General features: G+C 54.1%; 1 protein-coding gene across 3 annotated transcripts; it reads right to left on the reverse strand.

Moving 5' to 3' along the window:
* Positions 1 to 26,122, reverse strand: SLC15A4 (solute carrier family 15 member 4). 3 transcript variants are annotated; one of them, XM_080821220.1, is made up of 8 exons: positions 25,585 to 26,122; positions 19,869 to 20,164; positions 15,634 to 15,742; positions 15,159 to 15,236; positions 14,541 to 14,709; positions 7,170 to 7,325; positions 5,941 to 6,099; positions 1 to 999 (listed from the first exon to the last, which is right to left on the reverse strand). In XM_080821220.1, exons 1-8 carry the CDS (start codon positions 26,107 to 26,109, stop codon positions 851 to 853), a joined length of 1,641 nt encoding a protein of 546 aa, XP_080677346.1. In that variant the 5' UTR covers positions 26,110 to 26,122; the 3' UTR covers positions 1 to 850. The 3 variants fall into 3 exon arrangements, with proteins under 3 accessions (XP_080677346.1, XP_080677347.1, XP_080677345.1); XM_080821221.1 differs by having other exon boundaries at positions 14,541 to 14,646; positions 15,634 to 15,802; XM_080821219.1 differs by having other exon boundaries at positions 15,634 to 15,802.
* Positions 26,123 to 27,373: the final 1,251 nt, after the last annotated feature.

Raw genomic sequence — 27,373 nt, forward strand, 5'->3', positions numbered from 1 at the left:
TACAGCAACAAACAGAGAACAGTTTATTCCACAACATTAGCAACCCCACATCCAGGACCAGAACAATCCAGAAGCCGGTGACGTCACACAGCTCGAGTCCACAGGTAACGTGTAACACTGCCAACGGTCTCGAATGACACAGATTCTGCTCCTAGTCACATGTCCCTAACGGTCCTCCACGACTGGTCTTCAACCTCAGTGATGTCCAGAGGGAAGGGATCCGGAAGGACAGACTAGGCGAGGTTTCAAACACCCTGTACATTGTTCTGTAGCTTGAGACAGGACACACAGTCTTAAATATTTCCTGATGCGAGTTCTTTCTTAAGAAAAAAATTAGACGTCAATGGCTGAAAAGAGAAGTTGTTTCTGAAGCAGCAGACACAACAGGTTCACTACTGGCCTGCACCGACGAGCCGGGCAACGGCGGGACCCACATCTCACGACAGAAACCGTCAACGTGACCTTCGCACAACATCTTTGCAGCACTGGACTTTTACCTCTTAAAAAGCCCTCCCATTCCTCCGGACAAGCAGACGTGCATTAACAAAAAGGAAAACAAAGTGAGCTCGTTCGGTCTACAGGGAGGAAACACATCACGACGCCGACGGACACACACGTGGTCTCCCGAGGCCCCATTGGTTCGGCCGCGGGCTTCCGTCCCCGCGGCTCACGGCGGTCCAGCTGAGGAGCCTGCGTCTGCCCCGAGACGGGGACCACGGAAAGGCACTTACCCAGCTCATCTGGGAGAAGAGGAGACGCAACCCAGGGACCACACACTGGTCAGGAAGTCGGAGAAGCTTCTCCCGCTCAGCACGTGGCCGCCTTCAGTCCGGGCGGTGGCCTCGGGACGTCAGGTCCTCCTGCTGGCAGGCGCCCCGTTGGCTCGCGAGCGCTGCCGGTCGTACCGCACAGAAACGATCAGGAAAAGCAGAAGGGTGGCTCCCTGAATCGCGGCCAGAAGAAAGAAGTAATAGTTCAGATGGCAGCCGTTAATATTGCCTGCGGACAAAGAGGGAGAAAGTTGTTCGTCAGCCGCACTTAGGAACTGTTCAAGAGTTCAGCTACTAAGTTCGGTTCCTAGCAAGGTCAGGGTGATCTCCCACTGCGGTTATTATAAAAAGAACAACATCAAGAAGGAGGAGGAAAAAATCTTATCTCCATTATTCAAAATACGTAAGTACTTTGCTTCTTAAACCGCCGCAAACGCTGCTCTGAAGCCAGCTTTGTCTCTACCACAGGCTCAGGACCGGGGTCTCTGGCGTGAAGGCCCCGCCCTCCGGCAAAAGTCTCCCCACTGGTCGATGGGAGGATGAGGCCACAGCGCCTGGCCAGGGGAGCACAGCAACAAGACCTAATTCAGACCAAGGCTCCCGAGAATCCACACGGTGGGCTGGAGGGAACCGTCCGAGGTGAACGAGGGGAGTGTCCACTGGCCAAAATACAAACAATGATGAGAAAGTCTTTTTGTCCTTAAATTTTTCCAGGACAGAAAGTTTGGGGAAAGGGAACAAACAACCCCACTACAGCCCTGTGCCGCCCCCGAAGCGATACTGGATGGAGTGGGGGTTCCTCCCAGTCTTTCTCCGCAGTGCTCATCCCGGGGGGGCTGCGGGCTGACCTAGTGCACACAGCTGTCCTGAGGACCCATCCCCAGGCCGATCTTAAGGTGATGCTCTCCACAGCTCAGGTCTAGAATCGGGACACTCGTCAACGCCACACGCCACACCGCGGGCCCGCCTGGATGCCGCAACCGCCTAGGAGTTGTGGGTGTCCTGTGCCGGGCAGCAGTTCCTGGACAGCAAACGCCCTCCATGCGGGGGTGCCCTTCACAAGCCAGGGCGGACGGCTGACAGACACTCTTATGTACAGAATCTTTTAATACAGAATTTTTAAATTTTCCCCGGAAAGGTTCAGGTTTTAGCATCCTCAGCCTAACACGTCCCCGCGTGCATGCTCTGTCCCAACAGCTCACGTCGCTGACGTTCAGCTTTGCCCCAAGCACTGAGCACGGCCTTTCGCACGCGCCGCCCCGTTCTGTTCCCAACACACCCCACCCAGGCCAAAGAGGTTCCAGACACAAACCCTGAAGCTCAGCCAATGCAGCTCAAAGCCAAGTGGCCTGCGTGTCTGGGCTGCCCCTCCCCCGCCCCGTGAAATGGGAGCAACAGAGCGAGCAGAGCGCCTGCACGCAGGGCACCCCGCACAGGCCCCGGGATGCACGAAGGCCTCACCATCGCCCGCCTGGGACCATCCCCACGGTCCTCATGGGTCCAGGACCGTCAAGTCTGTAGCAGGAGTCTTTCTGCTGGCGTTTCCAGCCACCACTGACCACCACCACTCCATGTGGAGGAGGAGGGTGTGTGCAGAGAACACGGTGTTTGCACGGAAACATCCAGAGCCGCTCACAGCACATCACCCTGGGCTCCCTAAAAAGCCTGATCCCGGCGCCACGGCCCACAGGTGTCCTACCATGTCCGCCATCCGTCCCCAATGAAAAGGCAGACATATTTCTCGACAGGTGAGCGAAGACGTACTCACTCGGCGGCGTCTCCAGAGCCGCGCCCGCTCGCCCGCATCAGAAGCAGCTCTCTGATTCACTTAGGAAAACTGGGGGCTCCTGTTCGTCTGACGCTGGGTTGTGAGGCTGGGCTGTTCTGGAACTTGCCCTGCGTCTGAACACACACTCACTGACTCAGTGCTTCACGGCTCTCATACTCGTGCACACGAGGAACAACAGACAGAGCACACGTCCGAACCAGCACTCGGGCGGGCTGCGGAAGACGAGGGCTGCCCCCGTGTGTCACCCGGGAAGGGATCTGGTAGCACCTACATTCCTACCATCTACACGGTAGTCAGGACAGTGACCGAGCCCCTGCTGCATGCCGGGCTCCGTCCCGGGCACTGGGAGGCCACACAGCCCTCCCGGAGCCCGGACTTTGCTGTCGCCACTTGCTGTATTAGCTCCATGGTGCCGCGCAGGCCTGCTGGCGGGACCCCGATGATGTCTTTTCACGTGCTAAAACTGAAACAGGAGCCCCTCAAATTGGGGAGTCACTTCAAACTTCCGAAGCTCAGGCGCCCGGGGGCTCAGTCGGCTCAGAGTACGCCTGCGGCTCAGGTCACCATCCCAGGATCGAGCCCCACTTCGGGCTCCCTGCTCGGCGGGGAGCCTGCGTCTCCCTCGGGCGCACACTCACTCTCCCTCTCAAGATGTAAATAAATATTAAAACTTCCGAAGCTCAAAGCTGGTATGCCAAGAGAACGAGTTTTCCCAGTTAGGGTCAGCCTATATGGGGTCAGGAAGGGGGTTCAGAGACCCGTCCTCCGCGCACCATCACCCTGTACTTGTTGGGCCTCGTCGCAAACCGAAGGACAATCACACCCGAAGACGGTGAACTCTGGGAGGTTGGACTGGACAAGTCGGACTCCTGGGCCCCGGAGAAATGAGCTCACAGGTCCCCGAGACATATGTGCGAGAAGGTTGCCAGCTGCTTTACTCACGACAACCTCACACCCGCAACATCACCAACACCCAGCGAGAGCAGAACAGACCAGTGAATCGTGACTGACTCGCCGCCTGGCTTCTCCTCAGAGTCAGAAAGAACGGACTGCAGGGGATGGCGCCAGATGCACGTGCGGAACGGAGCTGGAGAGCACAGGGCACAACCAAGAGGGGTCGTCCATGGTCCCAGCGTCGCGGCAGCGAGCACCCAGTGGGCCGGTGAGTGGACTGACCCGGCAGGCCCAGGGCAGCCTCCCGAAACGGACTGCATCCTGATCCGGATTCAATACCTTCTAAGACACGCCCTGCACATCGTACGTGTCAGCAGCGCTCAGTCTTCGGAGCGCTCAGTCAGCTGACCTACTGACCTCAGTCAGCTCAGGTCATGCTCTCAGGGTCGTGGGACTGGGCCCGCCTTGTACTCCCCACTCAGCGTGGAGTCTGCTTGGGGATTTTCTCTCTCTCTCTGCCCCTCCCCCTGCTCACGCATGTTCTAAAACAAATCTTAAAAAAAAAAAAAAAAAAAAAAACCCTTAAGAAAAAAAAAGATCGGTGTGCTTTACAGTCTGAATTATTCCGATCTATGCGATGATGATGATGATGACAATGGGCACCCAGCCAACCGGGAGAACAGGCCGGGAAGGGAACAGAGGAGTCAGTGCCGGGCTCTGCCTCCGCACCACAATCCTGTAACTACACAGGGAGCCACTCCGCGTGTCGATTCTGAGAGGCTAAGTGAGCTCAAGGCCACTGCTTCACCAACAGCCTGAACACAAGTGCAGAAGGGAAGGACTGAGGCAGCAGGAAGCCAGGAAAAGCACAGACAGCGCCCAGGACGATGCCTGCCGCTCCCTCTACTGCAAGATTTTACTGGGGTGTGCATGCTGGGGATTACCTGGTCCCACTCTCTTCCCAAATCCCCAGGTGGGAGGGCGTTGGGAGGGAGCTGCCTGGCTCACTGTGCGTTTCCCACATCCACATCCCTTCCTTGCCAACCGGGCTGCAGGGGCCTTGGGGGCTGTGGCCACAGCTCGCTGAAACTCTCCTTACTGGTGTGAAAATAAGGACAGCATTAGACATGGTGTGGGGCTGTCCTAAGACACACCACTCTGAAAATGACACGGGCACACCGGATCCAGCTCCAAGCCGGGCACCAGGACTGCAGACGAGCCTCACAGTGGGGGGCTGGAAGCTACTGTCAGAAATAAAGGGCGAATGATGGTAAAGTTGGAGATAATAAATCAGTGACAAGGGGATGAAATCACTAGAAAGCAATCAATCGAGATCATCAAAACAATCAATCCTTCAAGATGTGCTGAAAAAGTAAGACAAAGAAACACAAGAATCAACAGGGTTTTGCTCTCTGCATCAAGGATTTGTCTGCAGAAGGTCCGTCCCAGGCACAGAAAAACAGATCACGGGACACCAAGAACCTGTGAGAATTCCCAGAAGCCACCGTGCACCTGCTTCGTGCTCCACAGTCGCTCACCCTTCCAGGGGCCCGGGAATCAACAGCAAAGCCCTAGCCCGGCCTGCTCTCCTCAGAACCAGCAGGTCTGAGCCAGCCCTGGGGATGCTCCCACAGCCAGAACACAGCAAGGCTGGGGCTCCCGGGGCCACAGGAGCAGCTGTGGTTTCTGGAAGTCACTCTGGGACTCCACAGGCCGGAACTCACCCCTCACGACGGGAATGTTAGCTTAGGCAGGGAAGGGCCTTTGGAATTGTGTATTTTCCCGGGGGCAAGTTCCCAGGCTCTCCTCAGAGTTCCAAGGGGGTTTAGGACCTAAAAGTGGCTAAGGGCCCTGGACCCGAGGAAATGCCGCACGAATGAACAAGAACAAGTAAGAAGAGGCCAAACAGAAGAGGAAAACCTTCAACTCCTGCATCCAGTTAAAAGCTACCATAAATCTGGGAACACCAAAACTCTTTGTAAGTGATTCTGCTCAGCGCCCCACCATGCCACCTACTGGCATCAGTGGTAAAATCCCCTCCCGACAGTCACGAGTCACAGCTGTGACTCAAGAAAGGAACTTACTATCTATCTGTGTCTTTAACAGCCGAAAATGTAGAAGTGCTGTCAGGAAAGGAGAAACAACACAAACACAAACACACACAAACCAAGGTGAATGAAGACAACTTGGGGACACAGACCGGACTGATCAACGTATTTCGAGGAAGCAGCAGCAGCCCCGCAGCCCCAGAGAGAGGCTCCGCTGCACCCGGCAAACGCACAAGGACGCAGGGGATCAGGCGGGGCAGGGGATCAGGCGGGGCGGGGTCTCAGGCAGCTCCCAGGTGGCTGAGCTCTGCTAACGCGACCACACGCGCCAGGGCGCCCGCCGCAGCCTGAGCCTGCATCCTCCGCTAACACGACCGCCCGCCGCAGCCAAGCGCAGGTTCTGCCAGTAGCCGTGTTCAAACAGCGGTGCGGCCCTTACCAAAGTCTGTGTGGTTGCTCATCCAGCCGATGGCTCTGACGGACACCAGCTCCAACAGTCCAGAGCCCACAAACGAGCCGACGCCGGAGAAGAAGAAGAACAAGCCCATGATGGCGCTCTGCATGGACTTGGGGGCGGCCGAGTAGGCGAACTCGAGACCTACACAAAGAAGAGGGTTGTTTCCGCGAGAGCTGGGCGGACAGGGCCCCTGCCTGAACGTGGCAGGGTTAGCACAGGCCCCACGTGGGGACTCGGGTAAGCAGGGCAGCTCCCTTCCCTGCTCTGAAGACAGTATTTAACACAAGGTCAAGAAATCAGGGGCCCCTTTCTATTCACCACGAGAGTCCTGCAAGTCAGTCACGGAGCAAAAGGTCAAGTCCTTGCTCTCTGACATCACGGTGACGTCTGACGTGTTGGCTCTTGTACTGATCTCTATGGTTCAAAGAGCAAACGTCTGTTCTCGACTAAGGAGGGTATGAACGACATATACAGACTAAAATGCGGATTCTGTGTAAGACTCCTATCTTAAAGGCAATATATCTTAAGATAATTTCAACGAGACATCTATAAATTCAGATTTTTATAACAAGTACACGTGGAGATTTACAGCGTATTCCAAACACAGGAGCACTCTGTTCATTTCCTCCAGAGTCATGAGCACGCTCTGCCTGAGTCTGACGACAGGTGCGGCGGGAACCACAACCCCCCCACAGTCCATCCGGGCTCTGGTCATCATTAATTCCACCCCTCCCTTCCAGCAGCATGGAAATGGTCTGCACACAATGTGCCTGTCCACACCCCACAGCACACGGCTGGTGGGAGGAGAGAGGACTGTGCGAACAGGTTTGCCTCCTTCGTAAAGCAGACACACCCAGAGCTCTGGCAGTGGCTAGTGCCTGGGCGGCCACGGCAGAACCACAGAGCCGTGGTTAGGAAGTGTTCAACCTGGGAGGAACCACCCACGGCCTCTTCCTCCCTCTCTCTCTGTGGCACCTCCACGGTAGTGGACGAGCCATAGAAATGTCTCCGGGAGCCCTGTTTCTACACCCAGAAACAAGAGCCTCAGCCACGGTACCACGTACTTACCAACTCACGTTCAACACCACAGCTGCTGCCATGAAACACGGGTCCCTGTGTCTCCGTGTGTTCTACCAGAGCACACATGGAGACATCCTGCCCCGTCCCCTCCGCACCATGCCAGCCCCAGACCCGCGAGAGAGAAGGCCCACCTGCTATGCTGGCGAATATCTCGCTGACGCCAATCAGCACGTACTGCGGGACCTGCCACCATATCGGCAGGTCAGCGGCATAATACACGACTTTGCCAATAGTCTGATTGATGGTTTTCTCTTTGACAAGGTCCAGCCTTTTGCTCTCCAAAATTCCTGGAATTCATAAGGAGGTTAATAGAACACTTATTCATTAACGTTTGCAATTAAACTAAAACGCTACAGGCTTGCTGCAAGATGCTTAATGACTACACAAAAAAGTGGAAGGGGGTGGCCCAGCGCCCCTGGAGACGCCCAACCTAAAGGACCGTGCACCCGCAACTTCCTGAACAGTCACTCCAACACTGATCCCACCGGACGCCTTCCGGCGGGTCTTCACACCACCTCACACCACGGACGCAGCCCACACGGGGTTTACCCCAGCGTCTGGATGGCCCCCAATCGCCTTCTGTTACCTGCCTGCGGTGAGGAGCGTAATTATGCACCCACGCGTCGGGGGCACTGAGTTCCGAGACGTCTTTCTCGCCATGCTAAGGGATTGAGGCTGGCCCCCTGACTTCTGAGCATCAGCCTACAGCCCTGGCCACGGCTGACGAGGCCCGTCTCCCCGCCGAACCCCGGCGAACAGCCTGCACCCTCAGCAGCCCTCGATCTTGCTCCGTTAGCAGTCATTTGTCAAGGGCAACGAGGGCAGCAAAACCGCAAAGGGAAAGGAGCACGCGCACCGGCAGCCCCTCCTTGTACAGGAGGGAACGGGCCGTTCAGAGTGCAGTGCAGAGGCAACAGCCGTAGCAGCGAGTTCTTAGGTCAGAGAGGTCGTCGGTCTTGTTCCTAAAGAACTCCGTGAATGGAATAATGGGCTGGAGTATTTAATATTGATCAAGCGCATATGTACTTAAAAGCGTGAGAACGAGGAAGGTCGGCTGTCTGAGAGAAACCTGAGAATGAGAACGGTCTGGGCTACCAGTAACAGGAGGGGGAAGACGAATTCTGGAACCGGCCCCAAACTACAGGTCACGTGGAACGTCCAACCAGGAAAGCGCTTATCAAAGGAGCACGGTAAGGACAGGCCTCTGCTCACCTCCATCAGAAAGACCTGCATCCCCTCCTTGGAAGCGTGTGGAGGGGACCCCGATCTGCCTCTGCACCCCGGCTTCTAGCAGGAAGTGCGGGAGCAGACCGGGTGTGCAGAGCCGTCTGCCTGGCGCTCCTGGCTGCTCTGGACGCAGCCTCTGAGGCACGGCAGTGCCCGTGGCTCTCTCTGCCAGGACTCTGGTGGTGGCATGAAGGGCCTTGTCCACAAGGGACAGCTGTCCTCTGGGCACGGGACAAAGTGTGAGCGGCTTCCTCAGGGTCAGCAGAGGTTGCCCTCACACTGCAAGGTCACCGCACCAGCCACCACGTGCAGCTGGAAGGTTCTGGGCAATCCTAGTGCAGCTCCGTCTGCAGGAAGGACTCTCTCAGCCCGTCCTGAGGGCTGCAAACTGAAGCTGGAGAGAACACTCTCCTCCACACGGAAGGCTGGACCGGTGAGATGACGTGTGCGCCTGCGTGTGGGGGCTGGGGGTGCCAATGGGGACAAGACCTGCTCCGTGGTCTTCTCCCCCAGGGAACACAGTTAACCCCAGAGAAGACAGAAACTCAGTGATGCCGTGACAGACACATGCCTCTCCAAGTCCCTGTCAGCCAAACAAGTGGACAAAAACCATGAGGCTTCGCTTGGTGCAAGGGTTGCGATCCAGAGGCCCAAAGACAAACCCTGGCCCTGTGGTCACGACCCACACCTCAGGACTCAGTGAACGGGGGCGGGGGGGGGGCAAAGGTGTGTGCTCGTGGGGTCACACTGGGAGACCCACACGGTATTTGAGAGACGGTGTGGGTGAGACCCGGCTCATTCAGCAGACGATGCGCAGACCACCACATGCTCCTGGGCCATGCGCTCATCCGCAGGGCTCCGGCGCCCCTCGCAGGCCGTGCAGGTCGGGGCTCCTGCTAGAACGCGTCTGATGAAACAGTCAATGGAGCTCCAACAGAGGAACTATCCTGTTCAGCTCTCTACGAACATTTCCAGAAAGTGCCACCGGGCCAGAAAGGAGGGCCCGCAGTCCAAAGGCGGGAGTTGTAAAGCCATGACCTCTCCCAACTCCACAGTAAGACGAGACACCACCGACCCACGGATCAGCATCAGTACGAGGAAAATCGCTCTCCGAATCACGCAGGGTCAGGAAGTAAAACAAAGGTTCAGTCGCCTTAGAAGACGACAAAATTACAACAAATCCAAGCACATGAGACCTGCCAGGGTGTCAGTGACAGGCAAATTCATGCCATTCCACAGTTTTCACTAATAAATGGGGAAGAAAAAGTGAAAGTAAACGAAGGCTCAAGTAACTCATGAGAGAGAAAAACACAGAACAAACCCAAGGTAATAGAGAGAAATCCTGGCTTATTCTCTATTGTTAGAAAACACAGGGAAAGTCAAATTGATAAATTCAAGACATACTTCTACAAAAAAATCACCACATACAGAGTTCTGGCAAGCCTAATTTAAAAAAAAACAAACAAACAGCACATAAATACTCGAAACTGGAAAAGAGGAAGGAAACACATTTATTTAAAAGACAATTTTTATCTCCAGTCCAATAATTTTTCTAAAACTCAATAAAATGAACGGTTTACTCAGGACATTAAAAAAAAAAAAACAAAACACTTAAGTGATTCAAGAGAAAACACAATCTGCACAAAACTGAGGAAAAGGTGAAAACATCATCCCACTTCTCCTGAGAGAGTAACAGGCTCATGTGATTTTCAAGGCAAAGACCTGAACCCCCCTGGGAACACAGAAACTCCCCCTGGTGCGATACTCTCCTGCCCACAGAAACTGGGGGTCTACCCACTCCCTTTCTGAAGCCGTACGACCCCAGCGCCAGACCGCAGACCGCTGTCAGCTAGCGGTGGAGGAACGCAGACCACCACAGGTTCCCTCTGGACAGACTCATTTGTTTCAGAAATGCAGGAGGGAGCATCAAGGATTTTTTTTTTTTAAGATTTTATTTATTTATTTGACAGAGAGATCACACGTAGGCAGAGCAGCAGGCAGAGAGAGGGGGGAAGCAGGCTCCCTGCTGAGCAGAGAGCCCGACGTGGGGCTCCATCCCAGGACCCTGGGATCATGACCTGAGCCGAAGGCAGAGGCTTAACCCACTGAGCCACCCAGGAGGCCTGAGCACCAAGAATTTAATAAAACTAAACCATCAATATCCGGGGGCAGGGTTGGGGTGGGGGGCATGCAATCCTCTTGGAAACCAAAATAGACCCAGTAACCCTGAAATAAAGGTTAGAAATTTAGCATCACTGTGAATATGCATCTCAAACTCCAGTTCTAAGCTTCCGGGAGCTGCCCCGAGGCGCCCGTCAGAGCCCAGGGGGCGGCGGGCTCTCCAGGACTGCCAGCTCTCCCAGCACTAACCCATAGTCCCGCCAACACCGCCCACCAGAGACGCAGGGAGAGTCACCTGCCGGCAGGAAGGGAACCCATGCTGTCTGACCGTTTGAAAATAATTCATTTGAACTCAGAATTTTTAAAAAAATTCCTTACGGGAGCGAGTAAAAATACACCAAGGGGTTAGGAATAAACCTAGTACAAAATGCACAGCACCTAAAATGAAGACATGCGTAAAACTGCAAAATATTGTAAGTAAAGTTCCAGAAAACAGGAAAATACTAGAAAGAATATTCCTCCAATGAAAGGTCTGACTGCATGTCACCACGAACAAGAAAACCCCGGCACAAAATGCCACAGGTCCTAACTGCACACAGAATCTGGACACTGATAACGGGGGGAATCGTCATCACCATAACATGCCTCCAAACAAAGACATTCCGTGTTTAAATCCTTCAGGGAAGAGATTCACAGAGAAAGTAACGAGCACTGACAAGAGAGCTGGCAACGGAACTCATGCCCGTGGCCTGAACACTTTCCACTGAGGGGACAGAAAGCCAAGGTGACAGAAAGCCGAGGCAGACATGCAGACCGGCGGGGGCGTGTGCACAAGCGGGTCTGGCGTGCGGACAGACTGGAGTGAGCCGCCACCCGCACCGAGAGGACCGGTCGAAGAACTGATGGTCTATTTAACACGGCACGTTTAGTTGTTAAACACCGTGATTTAAATGTGTAACTGACATAGAAAAACAGAATTAGGAACAGTTAAGTTATAAGCTGTGACTAGTCGGTTTCATTTCTCTTTAAAAAAGGACATACTTAGCTGTAACAGCGAATGTCCTTGGAAGACACCACGCGGTCACCCTGGAAGGGGGGGGTTACGGATGCTCTGGGGGCTCCCCGGCTCTTCTCCGTGTGTCTGTCATGACCACGGATCGACTATGTCATACTAATTTTTGAAAGCCTGCTGTGGACCCGTGCTTAACTAATGCCAGATACGAGCCAGGGAAAGGCTCTCAGCAGGCTCTGCCCCAACTTCAGGACGCTCTTGGGCCCTGAAGGCCGTGCACAGAGTCCCGCCTACACCCGTGCTGACCAGCACCCACACCACCACCAAAGGTATGGAGGGGCCGGCACGCGGATGGGTGAGCCCCATGGCTGGGATGACAGCAGAGTCACTGGCTTCCTGGAAGGGAACTCTGTCAGCTCATCCGGAGCCTTAAAGGGACGCCCTGCTTACACTTGCAGAAACCCTCCGCGGGAATGCCCAGTCATGTTCCCAGGCACCCCAAGCCCCAACCACACAGGACTGCAGAGGAACGGCTGATGGGGAAGGACAGTCACAATGCTTCATGGTTGGTATTTGAAGAGGGCAAAGGAAATACAACATATCTACCATGTATCATATCCATAATTTTCCCAGCGCCCGCAGAGCGGTAACTACAGATTTCCGAAGGTGGTGGAACGACCAGTGAATGAGTGTGTGTGTGCACACTCGTGCGACGGCTCCTCTGTATCTACGATTTTCCCTCCTTACATGTAACACACTCGGCTTTTACTATGCTCCTCAGGTTTTTCTGACACTTACTTTCTCAATCAGGCTTGCGCAACGGGATCCCGCTCTTGCAAAAACACAGAGCGGGTGTGGGCAGACACACAAGACCAGGCAGGTTCACACCGCCCTCATGCTGAGCGCCTCTAGGGAAATCACAGCTGGTTTTTATTCCCTTCTTTCTCCTTCCGAGTTCTCCTTCCCTCCAGCAAGCATCTGCTGCTCTGGTAACCCAGGGCTGTACGCACACGGTCCTTTCAGGGGCACACGGTTCTTTACGGGGAAAGGAAATAGAACTGACGAGCGCACTTCCTTTTCCCTTATGCACGCTTGAGAAACCCGAGACCTGCCTGATTCTCATCCGACAGACTTGAAAGAACGAACCATTCCCAGCAGGCGTGGTTCTAAATGGAAGATATTGATTGATTATGGGGGAGGGGAGTAAGTTCAAAGGCAAAACCGTTTCTTTTCTATTAAAATATTGGTTTGCTGAGAGTTTCAATCTCTACTCAAAGCTTAATAATGTTCCAATTAAATGCTCGCTCGAGCTGGAAGTAAAGCTGCGTGAAGCTCGGGCCACTGTGTACATTTAATAAACCGTGCCTAAATCAAGTACCAGAGACTTAAAATCCCTGAACCAGTGACTCTGGGGCTCCTTTCCACTGTTTAAGAACACAAGTATAATAACACAAGTATAGTGGGTGGTTCCTATTCCTAAGGGAGACTCTCGAACTCCGAAGCCTCAGGGCCGTGTGACCACACCAGCTCCCCCAAGCCCCTGCCCCAAGGCACAGGCAACCCCGCAGAGCACGGCCCGTCCTGCCCAGCGCTGGGCGAGAAGTGCCGAGCGCTCCGCTGGCACTGGTGAGCGCTGGCTGCCATGCCCACGGGGCATTCTCCGCGGTCACTCAGCTGTCAGCTGCCTCCTACACAAACACGTGCAGAGACCACAGGAATGCCCTCCCCGGTTCTCAGAGCGGCCCCCAGAAGCTACCCGGCCAGCAATCAAATCGAAAGACAAGATGGTGTTAAAGGAGCCCAAACCCAGAATCTCTCAGGAAATGCCTGAAAACCGAGGATACCTCCCTTCCCAGAGGGAGAGAACTCGGACCCCTTCCTTGGCATGTGACCAGCATGGCTGTGGTGCAGAGAGGGCCCCGCTGGCACAGGGACAGAAGGGAGCTGCGGGGCCAAAGCTGAGCCTGCGGCAGCTGCTCAAGAGAAGCAAGACGGACAGACAGCATCCCCGGGCAGCAGTTACTCCAGACAGCCCCGACGATCTCTGGACCTGCTTAATGAGACCCGCAGTCACAGCCCCGCTGCAATTCAGTTTGTATTTGCTCTTATTTCCCCCTGTGCCACAGGACTGGAGGAGAAACAGAGCCACGAACAGAGCACACAGGAAACACTTCATCCAGACACAAGCTTGCTTTAATTATCTATTTGATCAAGAGAAAACGTAATTGTCTTCTAAAATGTCCCGATCCCTGGAATATAGATTTCTTAAGCCTAGAGACTCATTTCTTTATATCTATTAAGTACTATATCAATATGTTCACTCTGGGGACGGCGCACGGAGGCTGCTGGGAAACACTGCTGCAGAATATTAAATCCTGTCTCAGCAGTGCTTAACGTTAAATTCCTCATAACAGTGGGTGATACATGGTTGGTTCGGGAGGATCAGCTCTTTTGTTCTTGTTATGTAACTAAGCTGTCTTATGGTCCAATGATTTTCAAATATTAATGAAGGAAGAACTCCAGAGCGAGTTGAGAATGTCGGCGAAGATATTCCAACCTAACAGTTCAGAATATAAGAACCATGAAAACACAGTGAGGACCCCAAAAGAAAACTCCCCTCATTGGCACTGGGGAGCTTCAGGCACTGGCTCACATCCCCCCCTGCTCTGGGGGTGGGTGCTGGTCGTGAACCTGGACTTGAGAAAACATTTCTCCTCACGAAACACACACGCGATTGTTCAGGGGCAGACCAAAGTCAACTGCGGACCTAAGTTAAGAGCGCCCAGGGAGAACGACTTTGAGACTGATAGAAAAATTCATCCATTCAGCAATCGACTGTCGCCCACAATCTCAATCAGAAGGGAGAGAACAAGCCTCCTCTGACCCAAGCCAGAAGTCACTTTCCAGAGCACTTTATTGCTTTCGGCTCTAGAAGAAAAACAGCGGAACCATAGGTAGAAAATCTTAACCTTCATGTCATGGAAACCAGAAAGCGAACAACACCCGTTCACAACACCCCACCTCCATCCTCTTAGGGTGCGCCTACACAGAGTGACCAAAGGCCCGTCACGGAGCCCCAAGTCATCCACCGCGGTTAAGGCCAGTTTCGAGCTCCAGAAAAGAGACCAAAATGCCTCCCTACCTGCAGCGAAGGCGGAACACATCACAAAGAACATTCCAACGGCGATCCTTTTTAGGGATGACGGGAGCAAGCCATTTCTTCTCAGAATGGGATCGACCAGTTTATCCTTTAAGGGAATTAACAGGAGGATGAGAACCGCGTCGAACATGGTCAGCCAGGCCGCCGGGAACTGGAACCGAAATGCACGAGACAAGGTTAGTTCTTGGGAGGACTGAGTCGCCGCTCACCTCACAACTAATGTCTGACCGAGAAAATCTTTATTCTAGCGAAGTCCATTCCTACAAAGTATAAACTCCTAAGGGAAAAGTCTCAGTCTCAAGAAACTGGAACTGAAAAAGATTTTCATTTCTAAGTGCATTTGCGGTTTGTTCTTCTGTGCCTTTATGGAGAAAAAAGTCAGGTAGGAAGATTAGTGTTTGGTTGGCACCTGTTAACCGTCTAGAAAACAACACAGCCCACGGGGTAACAGTCTCTAAAGTAAGCACAAGTCCCACTCTAACGATGATGCCGCCGGTCGGAGCAGCCGCAGAGCCCTGAAAAGGACTTACGACCAGTAGGAGGCACCGCCTCTTACATAAGCTCCGGGGAGCATTTTCGCATCATCGCAGCTGTTCTCACCGTATGAGGAGTGGCTGTAATACTGGAAATCGCCGGTATCTTCAAATGGAGACTCTGCAGAACGTACGTTGTCTGCATCTGTGTGTGAAAAGTGGTGCCGTTAGGTTCGGGAGCACTCCAGCAGGCCGCCCACCCCAGGCCGCCCCGCGAGGACGTGCATGGGGCTCGGGTCTGAGAACAGAGCCATTCTTTGGTCATCGCACAAGTCCCCTGGAGAGCAACTTTAGAAAAGAAGTCACGGAGGAACTAAACCCCAAGGTGGGGCCTGGAAAACCAGCGGCACACCCGCTCTTAGGGTCTCTCATGGAAAGGGTTTCAGGACGCCTAAGTCAGCAGGAGTGAGTTCCACGACTGGAAACAAGATGCCAAGATCCCAGAGACTCCGCAGAGGAGGGCACAGTGCCCCTGCACTTTGGTGGCGCCCAAAGCGAGGGCAGGGACAGAAAGCTATGGCTACCCGACAGTCGTGACTCACTTGGAAATACACTGTCCAGTAGGGGATCAAAGCCAAGAACACGGGGATGATCTTCACAAGGGCCTTCACGTCCTCCACCGTGTCCTCCGTAAACGGCCCTCCGCGAGACCTCTTACATGAATCAAACAGACTGTGTTTAGAAGAGTGCTGAAGGACTCCAAGGCCTTCACTTTGGGAGATAAAATGAAGGAGTTAGTTTTCTTCCAGCCCCAGAAATCAGGTATGTGGCAACAATTTAAGCAGGGAGGCCGGGAACCGGCTTGCTGTACTGCTCTGCTTTCCGGCCCTCCTGCTCACTAGCTGTGCAAACCCAACACAGCGGCCAGCGCTGCGCATGCGCCGACAGGGCCAGTAAAGGGCCTCGCCGCCAAGAGCCCCTGCGGCTCCTGCCACATTAGCGGTCTCTTCCCCAGCTCCCGTCACCGGCGCCGAGCAAGGCTGGCCACTACGCCGGCGACATCGCTGGACGAGCATGAGGGGAAAAAAAACTGGGCTGGATTGTCTGGATTTTGAAGCAGGTGGCTTTTTCAAATGTGAAAACTTCACAACCATAACACCCATGTTGTTACTAAAGCTTTTGATTGAAAGTGCAGCCACGGAAGGGCCCCCGGGAGCAAGGGCTCTGTTCTGGGAGGGAGAGCTGCAGTGTTGATGGTGACGTGACGATGTCACAGGCAGCTGGGTCCACTGGGTGCTTGCTCATTAACCTGGACCACAGCCCTGGGAGGAGGCATCAGGACAGTGTTCTGGCCCCACTGCCCTGAGGAGGAAGCCAGTCAGAGAGGGCAAGAATGTGCCCGAGGTAACAAAGCTGGAGAACGGGCCTGGGATTTGAGCCAGAGGGCCCTGGCCGCAAAGCCTGACACCCAGGCACCAGGGACGCCACCCACCCCTCTGCTGCCGGCCACAGGCCTCACGCTCACGCTCAGGTGTGTCGGGTCAGAACGGAGGCCGTTTGGTCACAGCTCGTGCATTAGCAGTGGCGCTCGCTTACTCTAGGACAGTCTCACTAGTTGTAAAATGAACAGATCCCAGTGGATAGCTCCAAAACGCTCTAACGGTGAGGCGTGCTCTTAGACTCTTAGGGATGAAACAGAAAAAGTTGTTGTATTTGCCAACTATTCTCTAAAGCCAGAAATGCCAGGACATGAATAATCACCTTCAAGAATTCTACCCTTCTTCCGTGCTGGGACTCAGATACAAATGGCAGTGCATGCCTCCTAGTTTATAAACTCCTATCCAATTTACAACTATTTTAAATCATTTTTGTCTCATAAAACATTGATATTTTTTCATCTGAACGGGGGGAGGAACCAAAAAACTGAAAACTGTAACTTAGTATTTTAGCTGAATTTTGGACAGGACAGCTAAATTCAATGTAACAAACATTTACTGAGCACATACTCCATGCCCAGGTCCGTTCTACCTGGTGCTAGAGATACACAAATTAATTTAGAAAGATGCTACTCCTAATCATATGTAGTTTATCTAGCAGGGAAAATAACCAGGAAAACTACACTCAGAGAGAAACTCTAAACTCTGAAGATACTGTTATACTTTATTTGAAGATATTCAGAGCTTCTCTAATTTGGGGGGGCGGGGGGACGGGCAAAAGCAAATATAAAGTCCTTATCTACCTATCTCAGATACTATCAGTGATTCACTATATCCTACGTGTTTCTCCAAAAACACGTCAGTGTCCAGTAGGAAATCCAGGTTTACACAGAGAACCGCCCAGACACGTTACTGGTCATGTTACTCGTCTCGTATCGTTAAGACATTCTGAAAAGTGCCAAGTTGACGCGCACCTTAACTCACGCGCCTTCCCTAACTCACATACGGTGTCGGTGTATTATTTTGCAACACCTGAGGGTTCACTGTGGAACCACAGACACAAATGACACGAAACACAGACTGGACCCAGAAAGTGTCCCCACTCCCCGGGTCTGTGTGCGCACACGGCTGCTCTCTCCTAGGGAGAGGGGCTATGAATTCTCAGACTCTCACCTCAACGAGGTATGTATCTCAGGAAACGTTTACAACTTGTCCCACTCAGTTCGATGAACTGAACAGACACACGTGGACTTCTCACGTGAAGTCAGCGTTAACCTCTTGAAGACACAGATCAGCCTGGGCCGGATGAGGGAAACGCTGGGCAATGCTGCAGTTCCCTAGATTTCTGGAGCCGACCGTTTGCGAGAGCATCCTGACGGAGCCCGTGACGTCAGCAGGGCGCTCATCACGCACCACGCGCCACAGCTCACAGCTGTGCACACATCAGCTTCTCAGGCCTCACAACGACCGGGTAAGATGAGCCCCTGTCCACTGTACAAAACGGGAATGCAGGCTTGGCAAGGTCACTCACCTGCCCAAGGTCACAGAGCTCGGACTCTGTGTGCGAGGAGAGCATAATTTGAGAATTCTCTGGACCGCCAACCTCTGTCAAGACAGTCCGTTTTATCTGAACTGTGCTAGCTGTCCGAAACCAAACCTAATGGGAAATCAGACTCCCCAGTGGCAGTAAGTCCCAGTCTCTTTCGTCAGGCCACTTGTGCATTCAGAACCCAAAACCGTCCACAAAGCAGGACTGTCCTCCTGCGGAAATGTCTGCCAGGTACCACCCACACCAACACACTGAAACCGCAGAGCAACTCATGTTGCTCATGAGTCATCAACCCGCAGGATAAGCATCTGGGATGTGAAACCCGCTTCTGCCCGCAGTCAGGCTCTGGCACTGCAGCTGGAAGGCAGCACTACCTGAATCTCTACCCATTCGCCAGTGCGGTGCCACCACGGCTAGTGCTGAACGAGGAGTCCGAAGGCCACACGGAGCCCTTCAGGTTCCAGGAGCAGCTGGGAGACCGGCGGGAACCACAGCAGCCTGGCGCCAAGGGGCAGGGCCAGGAGGTTTGAAACCTCCCGCTTGGAAGCACGTATCAGACACTCACGTGACTCCAAGGGCACACGTAAGATACAAGCAGACCAGCCGCAGGGAGGCAGGTCTGGGAGTCGGCCTGCAGAACCTTCTGGTAGTCAGAGCCACCCAGCCAGGAGCGCGCGGCCCTGAGGGGTCAGCGTCTGGCTCTGGGACGGGCCGCCCCTCAGGAATGCCTACTTTGATCACAATGTTCCAAGGGAGGCCCTCACAAAGGGTCCCCGGGACTCCTCTGGGGTGATGGAAGTATTCTCTGTCCTGACCATATTGTGGTTCCATGGTTAAACAAGGTCGTAATTCCAGAACTGTACAGCTGAGACGGACACACTGTACGACCCGTAGATTACGCCTCCACAAACACCAGGACTGCTGAGGTCTCTTCGTGGGCTGAGGTCCAGACTTGCCCTTACTAATGTGCATCTACAGTGACCTACCCTCCATCCCGGTTTGCTGGGACTTCCCCAGGACATGGGGCTTTCAGCGCTAAAACCCTCAGGACCATGGGGCTTTTGGCGCTAAAACAGGGGAAGTACCACGCAAAGGGGATGATGTAGTTCCCCTACCCGCATCTCAAAATACTATTATGTCCTTCTGTCACAGAGCAGTTGCAGTGACCATGGGACGATGGGGTCCAGGCTGATCCACACAGCCGTTGACCCACAAGTGAGAACAACAGCTTAGAGCACAGAAGGGCACCTACAAAGTAAGCAACTGCTTTATTGTTCATTCAAATGAACTCCAAACTTCTAGAATACACGACAAACGTACACAGCATGTATAGTATCTCTCCTATGCTCTCTGCCAATTTCTACCTCCATCACCTTTTTTTTTTTTTTGAAAGATTTTATTTATTTGAGAGACAAAGACACACACACACACAGACACACCATGAGCAGGGGGAGGGGAGGCAGAGGGAGAAGCAGGCTCCCTGCTGTGCAAGGAGCCCAATGCGGGACTCGATCCCAGGACTCTAGGATCATGACCTGAGCTGAAGGCAGAAGATTAACCCACTGAGCCACCCAGGCACCCCTACCTCCCTCATCTTTCTACAAGCAAGAGGTCCATCTAAATCAGCAGTGAGAGCAAGTTCAATGTGGAAGTTATACACAAAGTATGAGCTCTGGAGTCCGGCTGTGGGAAGATAGTAACGCCACAGCACATGCTCGAGCTGACATGAGACATTAAACCACTAGCCCGGAGCCCTGCACAGTCAGCCTGCGTCAGACCTAAGCAAGCGCTTTATTCACAGCAATGGGGAAGTCGTGTTGGGCTGAGCCTACGATCACAACTCGGCACTCACCCACTCTGACTCTGCTCTCCGATTCGCTTCTGGGGACGGCACGAATATGCCAGTATCTTGAACATATAGGTGAAGGCACTGCCATCGGGAGGCTTGGTGATGAAGACGCTCTGGCCGCAGAGGAAGACCAGGAACGCGATGCCGATGCAGACCGCTGGGATGAGATAGCCGGTCACAAAACCCACGTTCTGCTGGATGTAGGCGATGCCGCCCAGCGAGATGATTGCCCCCAGATTGATGCTCCAATAAAACCAATTAAAAAACCTTCTTGTGGCTTCTGGACCTCGGTCTTTAACCTAAAGCAACAGGGAGGAAACAGACTTTGAAATGTGGTAACCTTCGAGGATGAAAAGCCTGTATAACGAGGTGACGATGGTCATCATGGCGACCTGTAGGAAACGCAGCACAGTCACCTTACACATACGCTCGGGATCCCTGACAAAGGAGCACCTGATAACTTCAATCACTACACTGTCTGCGTGGTGTTTGTTTTTTTTTAAAAGATTTTTAAAGATTTTTTTTAAAGATTTTATTTATTTGACAGAGATCACAAGTAGGTAGAGAGGCAGGCAGAGAGAGAGGGGAAGGGAAGCAGGCTCCCTGCTGAGCAGAGAGCCCGATCCCAGGACCCTGAGCTCATGACCTGAGCCGAAGGCAGAGGCTTTAACCCACTGAGCCACCCAGGCGCCCTGCGTGGTGTTTTTAAGTGAGCCCACGCCCAAGAAATCCAAGAGAGCTTCTCAAAGCAACATCTGGGACCGCGTGCTCTGCAAACACGGGAACGTGGCCTGAAAGTGCTGATTCACAAGGCTCTCAGGCCAGACTTACCGAGCCACCATCTCTGGGGTTGGGGGCCAGGAATAGGCCTTTTAAACATTTTCCAGGCAACTTCTACTCACAGTCAAGTTTCAGAACCACTGCTGTATAGCTCACGCCTTGATCAATCTGGGGCACAGAGAAAATCCCACACTGAAACCAACACTGCACAGACCAGGAAGGCTATGGAGGGAATCAGGAGATGTGCTGGTTAAGGACAGAGATTCCTGGAGGGTTCGACAACCGTTCATCTCCAGAACTTCAGTAGAAGCACCAGGTAACATTCCCCACGTGGGGGCAGGCATCCCACACGCCTTCCCTTCTCACCTTGACGTCCACGTTTACACGGTCACCACTTTACTCTAGCCAGTGATCTCACACAATTTCTCAACAAGCTTATTACCTAAAGGTCAATGCTGGGTTGCATACAAAGACAGTCCTAGGCTTGCTGTCCTAGGAACCTCTATTGTCTCCTCCTTAGAAGTTATTAAGAGGCTGATTTCTGTCCAGGTCACAGATCTGACATGTTCCACAGAACAATCTCCATCCGCAGAGCACCAAGGTTTTCAGTGGGGGCCCAGACGACCAAGTGCCAGATACAAAAAAGCACCCTGTCAGCAGTCCTGTAACTTGGTATAACATCGTAATCTCTATTTTTCTGAAATCAAAGTTGCTGGTATAAAACAGCCAAAACTGTGTGCTCCTCAAAAGAAAAAAAAAATTTTATTCCAAAATTATTTAGTACGGCTACTGTGTTGGCAAGAGACATGCTTGAACTGATGACATGCTGACCAGCATCCCAAACTGAAAATCTGAGTTTTAAATAAACCACCCATTCTCAGGAGGAACTTCAACTTGTCTCCCACCTATGTCAGGTCTGGGCGGAGGTCCTAGACCCAATGCTGGCGTGAGGACAGAATCAATGAGTCGTCCTGGGAATCTCTCTTATTTCTAAGACGGCTCTTCATGGGGACACAAAATCTATGAATGTTACTAAACTGGACGCAAATATTCACGCTACCCAAAGACAGACCAGAGGGAAGAAAAAACCATAAGCTGAGAAATGGTAGAGAAAATGTAACTAAAGATATAAGAACCAGTAATGGGGGGGAGGGGTGGACTCGGCAAACCTCAAAAGGAGGAGGGCCGGTAAACAGAACATCTACAATTAATGCAGACAACGTACATTATTAGCTCAAGCACATCAGCCCTGCTCGTCACCTACGGCGACACTGCGCATATCGTCCTGCGTGAACTTGGCAGTAAACTGCTTGGAACGTCCGAGTCGAATTCTCCAATGTTACTCGAGAAATCGAAGCCTCTTACTAAGGCCCTAAATAACTACACACCAGTGATTTTTTTTTCTAGAAATGGGAAGCCAGCTCCTACAAACTACACATCACATGCTTCTGTGCCCAGAGCTGGCGAGCCCGTCGCCGGTCACATTACATCAGCACCAGCATGGGGGGGCCTCCCGCTCTCCCCAGCGAGGGCAAACAGTCTCTCATGTGACTGGTCAACAGAGGCCACTGCAGTCAGCTCAGAAAAGCGCAGCTCAAAGACCAGAGACCGGCACAGTAAGGCAGACAGTGGGCTGGCTTGGAAAAACTCCTTCAAATGCGCAAGACTGCCACTTTTTTTCCATTAGAAAAGAAAATGCATCGTTTGCTCTCTGCATCTGTGTAGTAAGCTTTTCTTCTTTCAGTTCTCTGTTTGAAAGGACACTGTGACCTCTGCAACAGGTGGGGCACTGGGGGGAATGAAGGGGCTGGCACGACGGGCGTCGGGCGTCTGCGTGGATCACTCCGGCATCTTCAGCAGCCCACCCGCCGTCCCAAGCCAGCAGACACCCCCCAAAGCTGCAGAGCCTGACCCTGCCCGTCTCTCATTCAGAACAATCCCTACAGGCCGTTTCAGCGATAAGGGGTGCGGGGAGTGACAGAGAGCATAAAAAGTACCTTAGAAACACAATCAGACTTCCTCAAAACAAGAAGAGCCAGGAGATGAACAGCTAAGTCATCCTGAGGACCAGTGCAGCCGTCCCGCCCAGCAGGCTTCCCGCCCAGACCCGGGTCTCGGAGCCACACCCCCCTCCACCAGGCCCGCACCCCTGGCCGCGGAGCGAGCACCCCGGCAGGAGGGTGCCAACGCTTCCCTCCTAAATGCTTTGTCGCTGACGCAGTCCACATACGAAACAATTCACCATTTTGAGGTACAATTGTCTCCGTGGGTTTGAGCCTCCTCACACTCGAGGAACCACAAGCACTATCCAATTCCACATTTCCTCACACCACCAAGAAACCCAGTTCCTTCACGGGCACTTCCCATTCACTCTCCCCCGGCCCCCCGCTGCCACTCCTCTTCCAGTCTTTATGGGTTTGTCCATTCCAGGCACTTTCACACAACAGCAACGGAGGGACGTGTCATCATTCACGTCTGGATCACGCGGCATGGCGTCTCCAGCCTTCATTCCCACCGTAGCACGTACCGGCGCCCACGGCTGGGGGATATGCCAGTGCGCCGAGGGACCCCATCTACTTTATCCACGTATCACTTTTTAGGGGATGATCTCAACTTTGCACTTCAATGTTTTCATCTTATGCCAAAACTGAAGGAACAGTGAAACACACGCTTTTATAGACCCTGAACCTAGACCCTTGGTTCTCTTTCTCTGTAGCTATAAATGAATAATCTTCAGGCTGAATGATTTAAAAGTTGCAACACCCCACGGGAACCTAAAAATAAAGCCAAGGAGGACACGTGTTGGAAAGAGCACTGGGTGTCATTAGCAACTCGTGAATCGTTGAACGCTACAACAAGAACTTATGAAGTCCTCCGTGTTGGCCAACTGAACATAATGAAAACAAACCAAAAAAAACTTAAAATATAAATATTTGAAGAGATTAGGCCAGTTATCTCATAGAAGAAAGCGTTTTTTGTTTTGAATGTCCAAGTGTTATTACACGTGAAAAAAGTTCCCGTTCCGTCATGCATTCTCGATAACCTCTACAAGAACACCATTCTTTCATGAAACATTAACTGCTAGTCCATTACTGACTGGAGAGAACAGACGTTTAAGTCGGACTGCCTGGGTCCAAACCCAGCTCCCACTCCCCTGCTGTGGTTCTGGGCGGGTCGAACCTTCTCCCCGAGTCTTTCCGGTAAAAGAGACAAGTGCAGTCCCGTAAGCTGTCCCGAGGCTCAGCTAAGGCAGTATAACAAGTACACTGAGGAGCACGACAAACATTCATGTGGCTCGTGGCCCACGTGGCCGGTTTTAAAGGTGCTTCACTGTGCTGCTAAGGCTGTGCCTTCACTGACGGCAGCAGGGCCGAAGCCACCAGCCTGGGCCCAGACACCCAAGTCTGCCCCAACTGCACTGCGTCCCACAATGCCCATCTCGAAGCCACGGTTAAAGCAAAGATTGAGAAATCAGACCCGGACTACCACTCTGGCCTGACCATGCCCTACAACAAAAAGAAGTCATCTTTTGTACCTCCATCTTCTTACTGGAAAAGTGGGTATGAGATTCACATGAGGTCCAGTGAGTTCACGTGGGTAAAGCACATTTCCTGGTGCAGAAAAGGAAGAATTTGGGACATGAGGCAGCTATCACTCTGAACATTGTTAGAATTGTTCCCACCTTGTTTCGATGGGAAGCCTGACACAGGTCCTTTACCTAAAGCTCACATTCAAAGGACAGGCTTCTGCATCCTGGCTCAGTCCTGTACTAGCCGTCTGAATTGGGGCAAATGCTTTACCCTCTCGAGCCTTGGTTTCCTCATCTGTGAAATGGGCACACCAGCAGCAGCGGTATCATGAGGACTAATACGGTACGGCGCACAGTGCCTGGTGCACAGCAGCCGTCGGTACAATCACACGGTTATTCAGCACAAAAACCTAGGGATCGTCTTCCCTACTGCTGCCGACTCTATGACATGACTTGTCCTAAATGCACCCTCCTGAAACCGCGTCCACGGAGTCCACCCTAGTCCAAATCCCTCTAACTGGGCCAGTGTAATGGACTCCTACCTGGTACGCTGGTGGTCATCACTTCCCTTGCCCATCTCCACACCACGCCACAAACTTTTTCTGTGACGAAGCAGGGCGTAAGTACTTTAGGTTCTGAGAGACATCCAGTCTTGGTCCCAACTCCCCGTTCTGTTGTGTCACTGTGAAAGTGGCCCCTGCCCAGACCAGTGTGTGACCAGCAACAGGCAGGACTGCTCCAATAAAGCTTTATCTATGGTGACCAAAATCTGAATTTTGTAAAACTTTCCCTTGCTACAAAAGACTCTTTTTGCTTTTTTTCCTACCACTCAGGAACCTAAGAACCACTGACATTCTCAGCTTACGGGCCCCCCGAAAACGGGAAGTGGACCAGATTCGGCTGTCAGGCCTCAGCTGCCAGGCACACACCTGCGCCCTAGAAGCCCCGCTTTTAGAAACGAACACCAGATCGGGCTACTCCAGCCCACCCCCCGCCCGAACCCACAAAGGCTTCCTACTCTATTCAAACTACGCCTCAACGTCTTTTAAAGGCGTCACAGGACCTGGCCCCAGCCTACCACTGCTCTCCCCACTTCTGTTTTTGGTTCTCCGAAAGGTATTTGATATAGAACGCTGGGGAACTTGAAGCGTGTACCATCCGTGCTGACTTGATCCGTTTATAGACCGCCGCATGACTGTCACTGAAGCGGCTTCTGCGACGAGGGCATCGCTCCCTTCCCGGCCGCAGGGCCTTTGCACCTGTTGCCCGCGTGTCCCGGACCGCGCTTCTGACAGCCGCCACCCGGCCCTCACTCCGGAGGGCCCCTCCCCAGAAGGCGGCGCCCGTCCACCCGCGGGGCCGTCCCTCCCCGGCGCCCCGCGCGCGCACCTGGGCGCCCCTGGCGCTCACCTGGTCGGCGCCGAAGGGCGTGACGTTGGCCTTGACGGCGCCCACGCCCAGGCCGACGAGGGCCAGCGCGCCGAGCGCGGCGGGCGCGCAGTAGCGGGCGGGCGCGTCGGGGCAGGGCGGCGCCGAGCAGTTGCGGAGGCGCGTGGGGCGCGGGGCCCCGCAGAGCGCGGCGCGCGTGGCGGGCGCGGCCAGCAGCGGGAAGGCCAGCATGCCGAGCAGGTAGAGCGCCAGGCTGAGCAGGATGGCGCGCGCGCGGCCGAGCTGGGCGTCGGCCAGCCAGCCGCCGAACGGCGACACCAGGTAGGCGAGGCCCATGAAGAGCAGCAGCGCCTGGCTGGCCTGCGCGCCCTCCCAGCCGAACGGCGCGCCGTTCAGGAACAGCACCAGGTTGGCCGTGACGCCGTAGAAGGCGGCGCGCTCCAGCAGCTCCGTCAGCAGCACGGCCGCGCACGCCGCGCGCCGGCCCGCGAACGCCTCCCGCCGCGCGCCCAGCAGCGGGGCCCGCTCGCCCGCCGCGCCCTCCATGCGCCCGCCGCCGCTCGGCCCCCCGCTCCGCGCCGCCGCCGCCCCGGCCGCCGCCGCCCTTCTCGCGAGACCCGCCCGGCCACGCCTCGGCCCGCCCCCGAGGCGTCCCTATTGGCTGCCGCCCTTCTCGCGAGACCCGTCGTGCCACGCCTCGGCCCGCCCCCGTCTCGGGGCCCTTATGGGCCGCGGCCGCCGGTGACTTCCGGTTCCGGTGGGCCCCGCTTCCGGCGGGAGTGGGGCGTCGGAGTCCCGGCGTCCCCACCCGCGGAGTTTTAAAAGTGGGGTGTCGTCTGGCACGGCCAACTCGTCAACCCCCGGTTACGGAGACGTAGACCGTTATGGTGACCCCGGACTGTGCCCGCGCTCCAGGCTGCTTTGCGAAGCTGGCGCCTGCCGCCGGGCTCCTCCGCGCCCCGGACGGGGTGTCTGCGGGCGCGGCGCTGACTGTCGGGGCTGAGTTCTGCGTGGCCGGCTGCCCCGTGCGCGCCGGGACGGTGAGCGGCACCCCTGGCCTCCGCTGTCCGCCGGCTGCCGGTCACACGGACGGCTTCCCGCTCCCCTTCGTCCCCCCAGCTCAGGTGTCGCTCCCTGTGAGCCTGTCGCGGCCGTCCCGTCTGAAGTGCACCCGCCCCCATCCCGGTGCCCTCTCTCAGCCTCTCCATAGCACCTGCCACGGTTTTCCTGTGTGTCCCCCTTCGCCCCCTCCCCGGTTTGTCCTGGTGTGCACAGGTACTGGCTGCACTGTGGCAGGGTTCTAATGTGTCGTCGTCTTCATCGCGCCCATAGCACCTGCGACAGTGACCGGCACGTGGTGGAGAGAGTGTCCCTGAGAAATGGCCCAAGCATGGCTTCCAGCGGTGGGACCCGCATCTGAATGCTGGGGCTAGTGCGAAACCATTGCTTCTTCCCACCTCCGTCCTCGAGGCCAGCCGTGACCTGAGGAGTCGGCTTGCCAGGTAGGTAAGAAGTCTTTCCTTGAAGAAGCACGTGTTCTCCTGTTTATTTTCCTAAATGAGTGACCCGTAGACCGATCCCCACCTGGTGGTGACAACACAGCAGGCAGTAGGTACTTAAGTATTTAAAGAGGGAATCATGGAATGCCAGAATAGGACCTTCCCTCCCAGTCCATCAACGCCCCGATGATCCTCAGCTGTTAGCTTAGTTGATCCTCCCAGAGCAGGGCAGATCGCTTTTCCCGTGTCATTAGGGTACCTATACGATTTCTTCACAACACCACATTCATTTATGATTATATGTTTTGTGA

The sequence above is a fragment of the Martes martes genome (genome assembly GCF_963455335.1).
Source record: "Martes martes genome assembly, chromosome: 13".
NCBI lineage: Eukaryota > Metazoa > Chordata > Mammalia > Carnivora > Mustelidae > Martes > Martes martes.

Coding starts and splice junctions, on each gene's coding strand:
- SLC15A4 (XM_080821219.1), bottom strand. CDS start 26,109: ATGGAGGGCGCGGCGGGCGAGCGGGCCCCGCTGCTGGGCGCGCGGCGG. Junction 20,165..25,584: donor CGCCCTTCGGCGCCGACCAG/GTGAGCGCCAGG, acceptor CTGTTGCTTTAG/GTTAAAGACCGAGGTCCAGA. Junction 14,710..15,158: donor TTACAGCCACTCCTCATACG/GTGAGAACAGCT, acceptor TTTCGGTTCCAG/TTCCCGGCGGCCTGGCTGAC.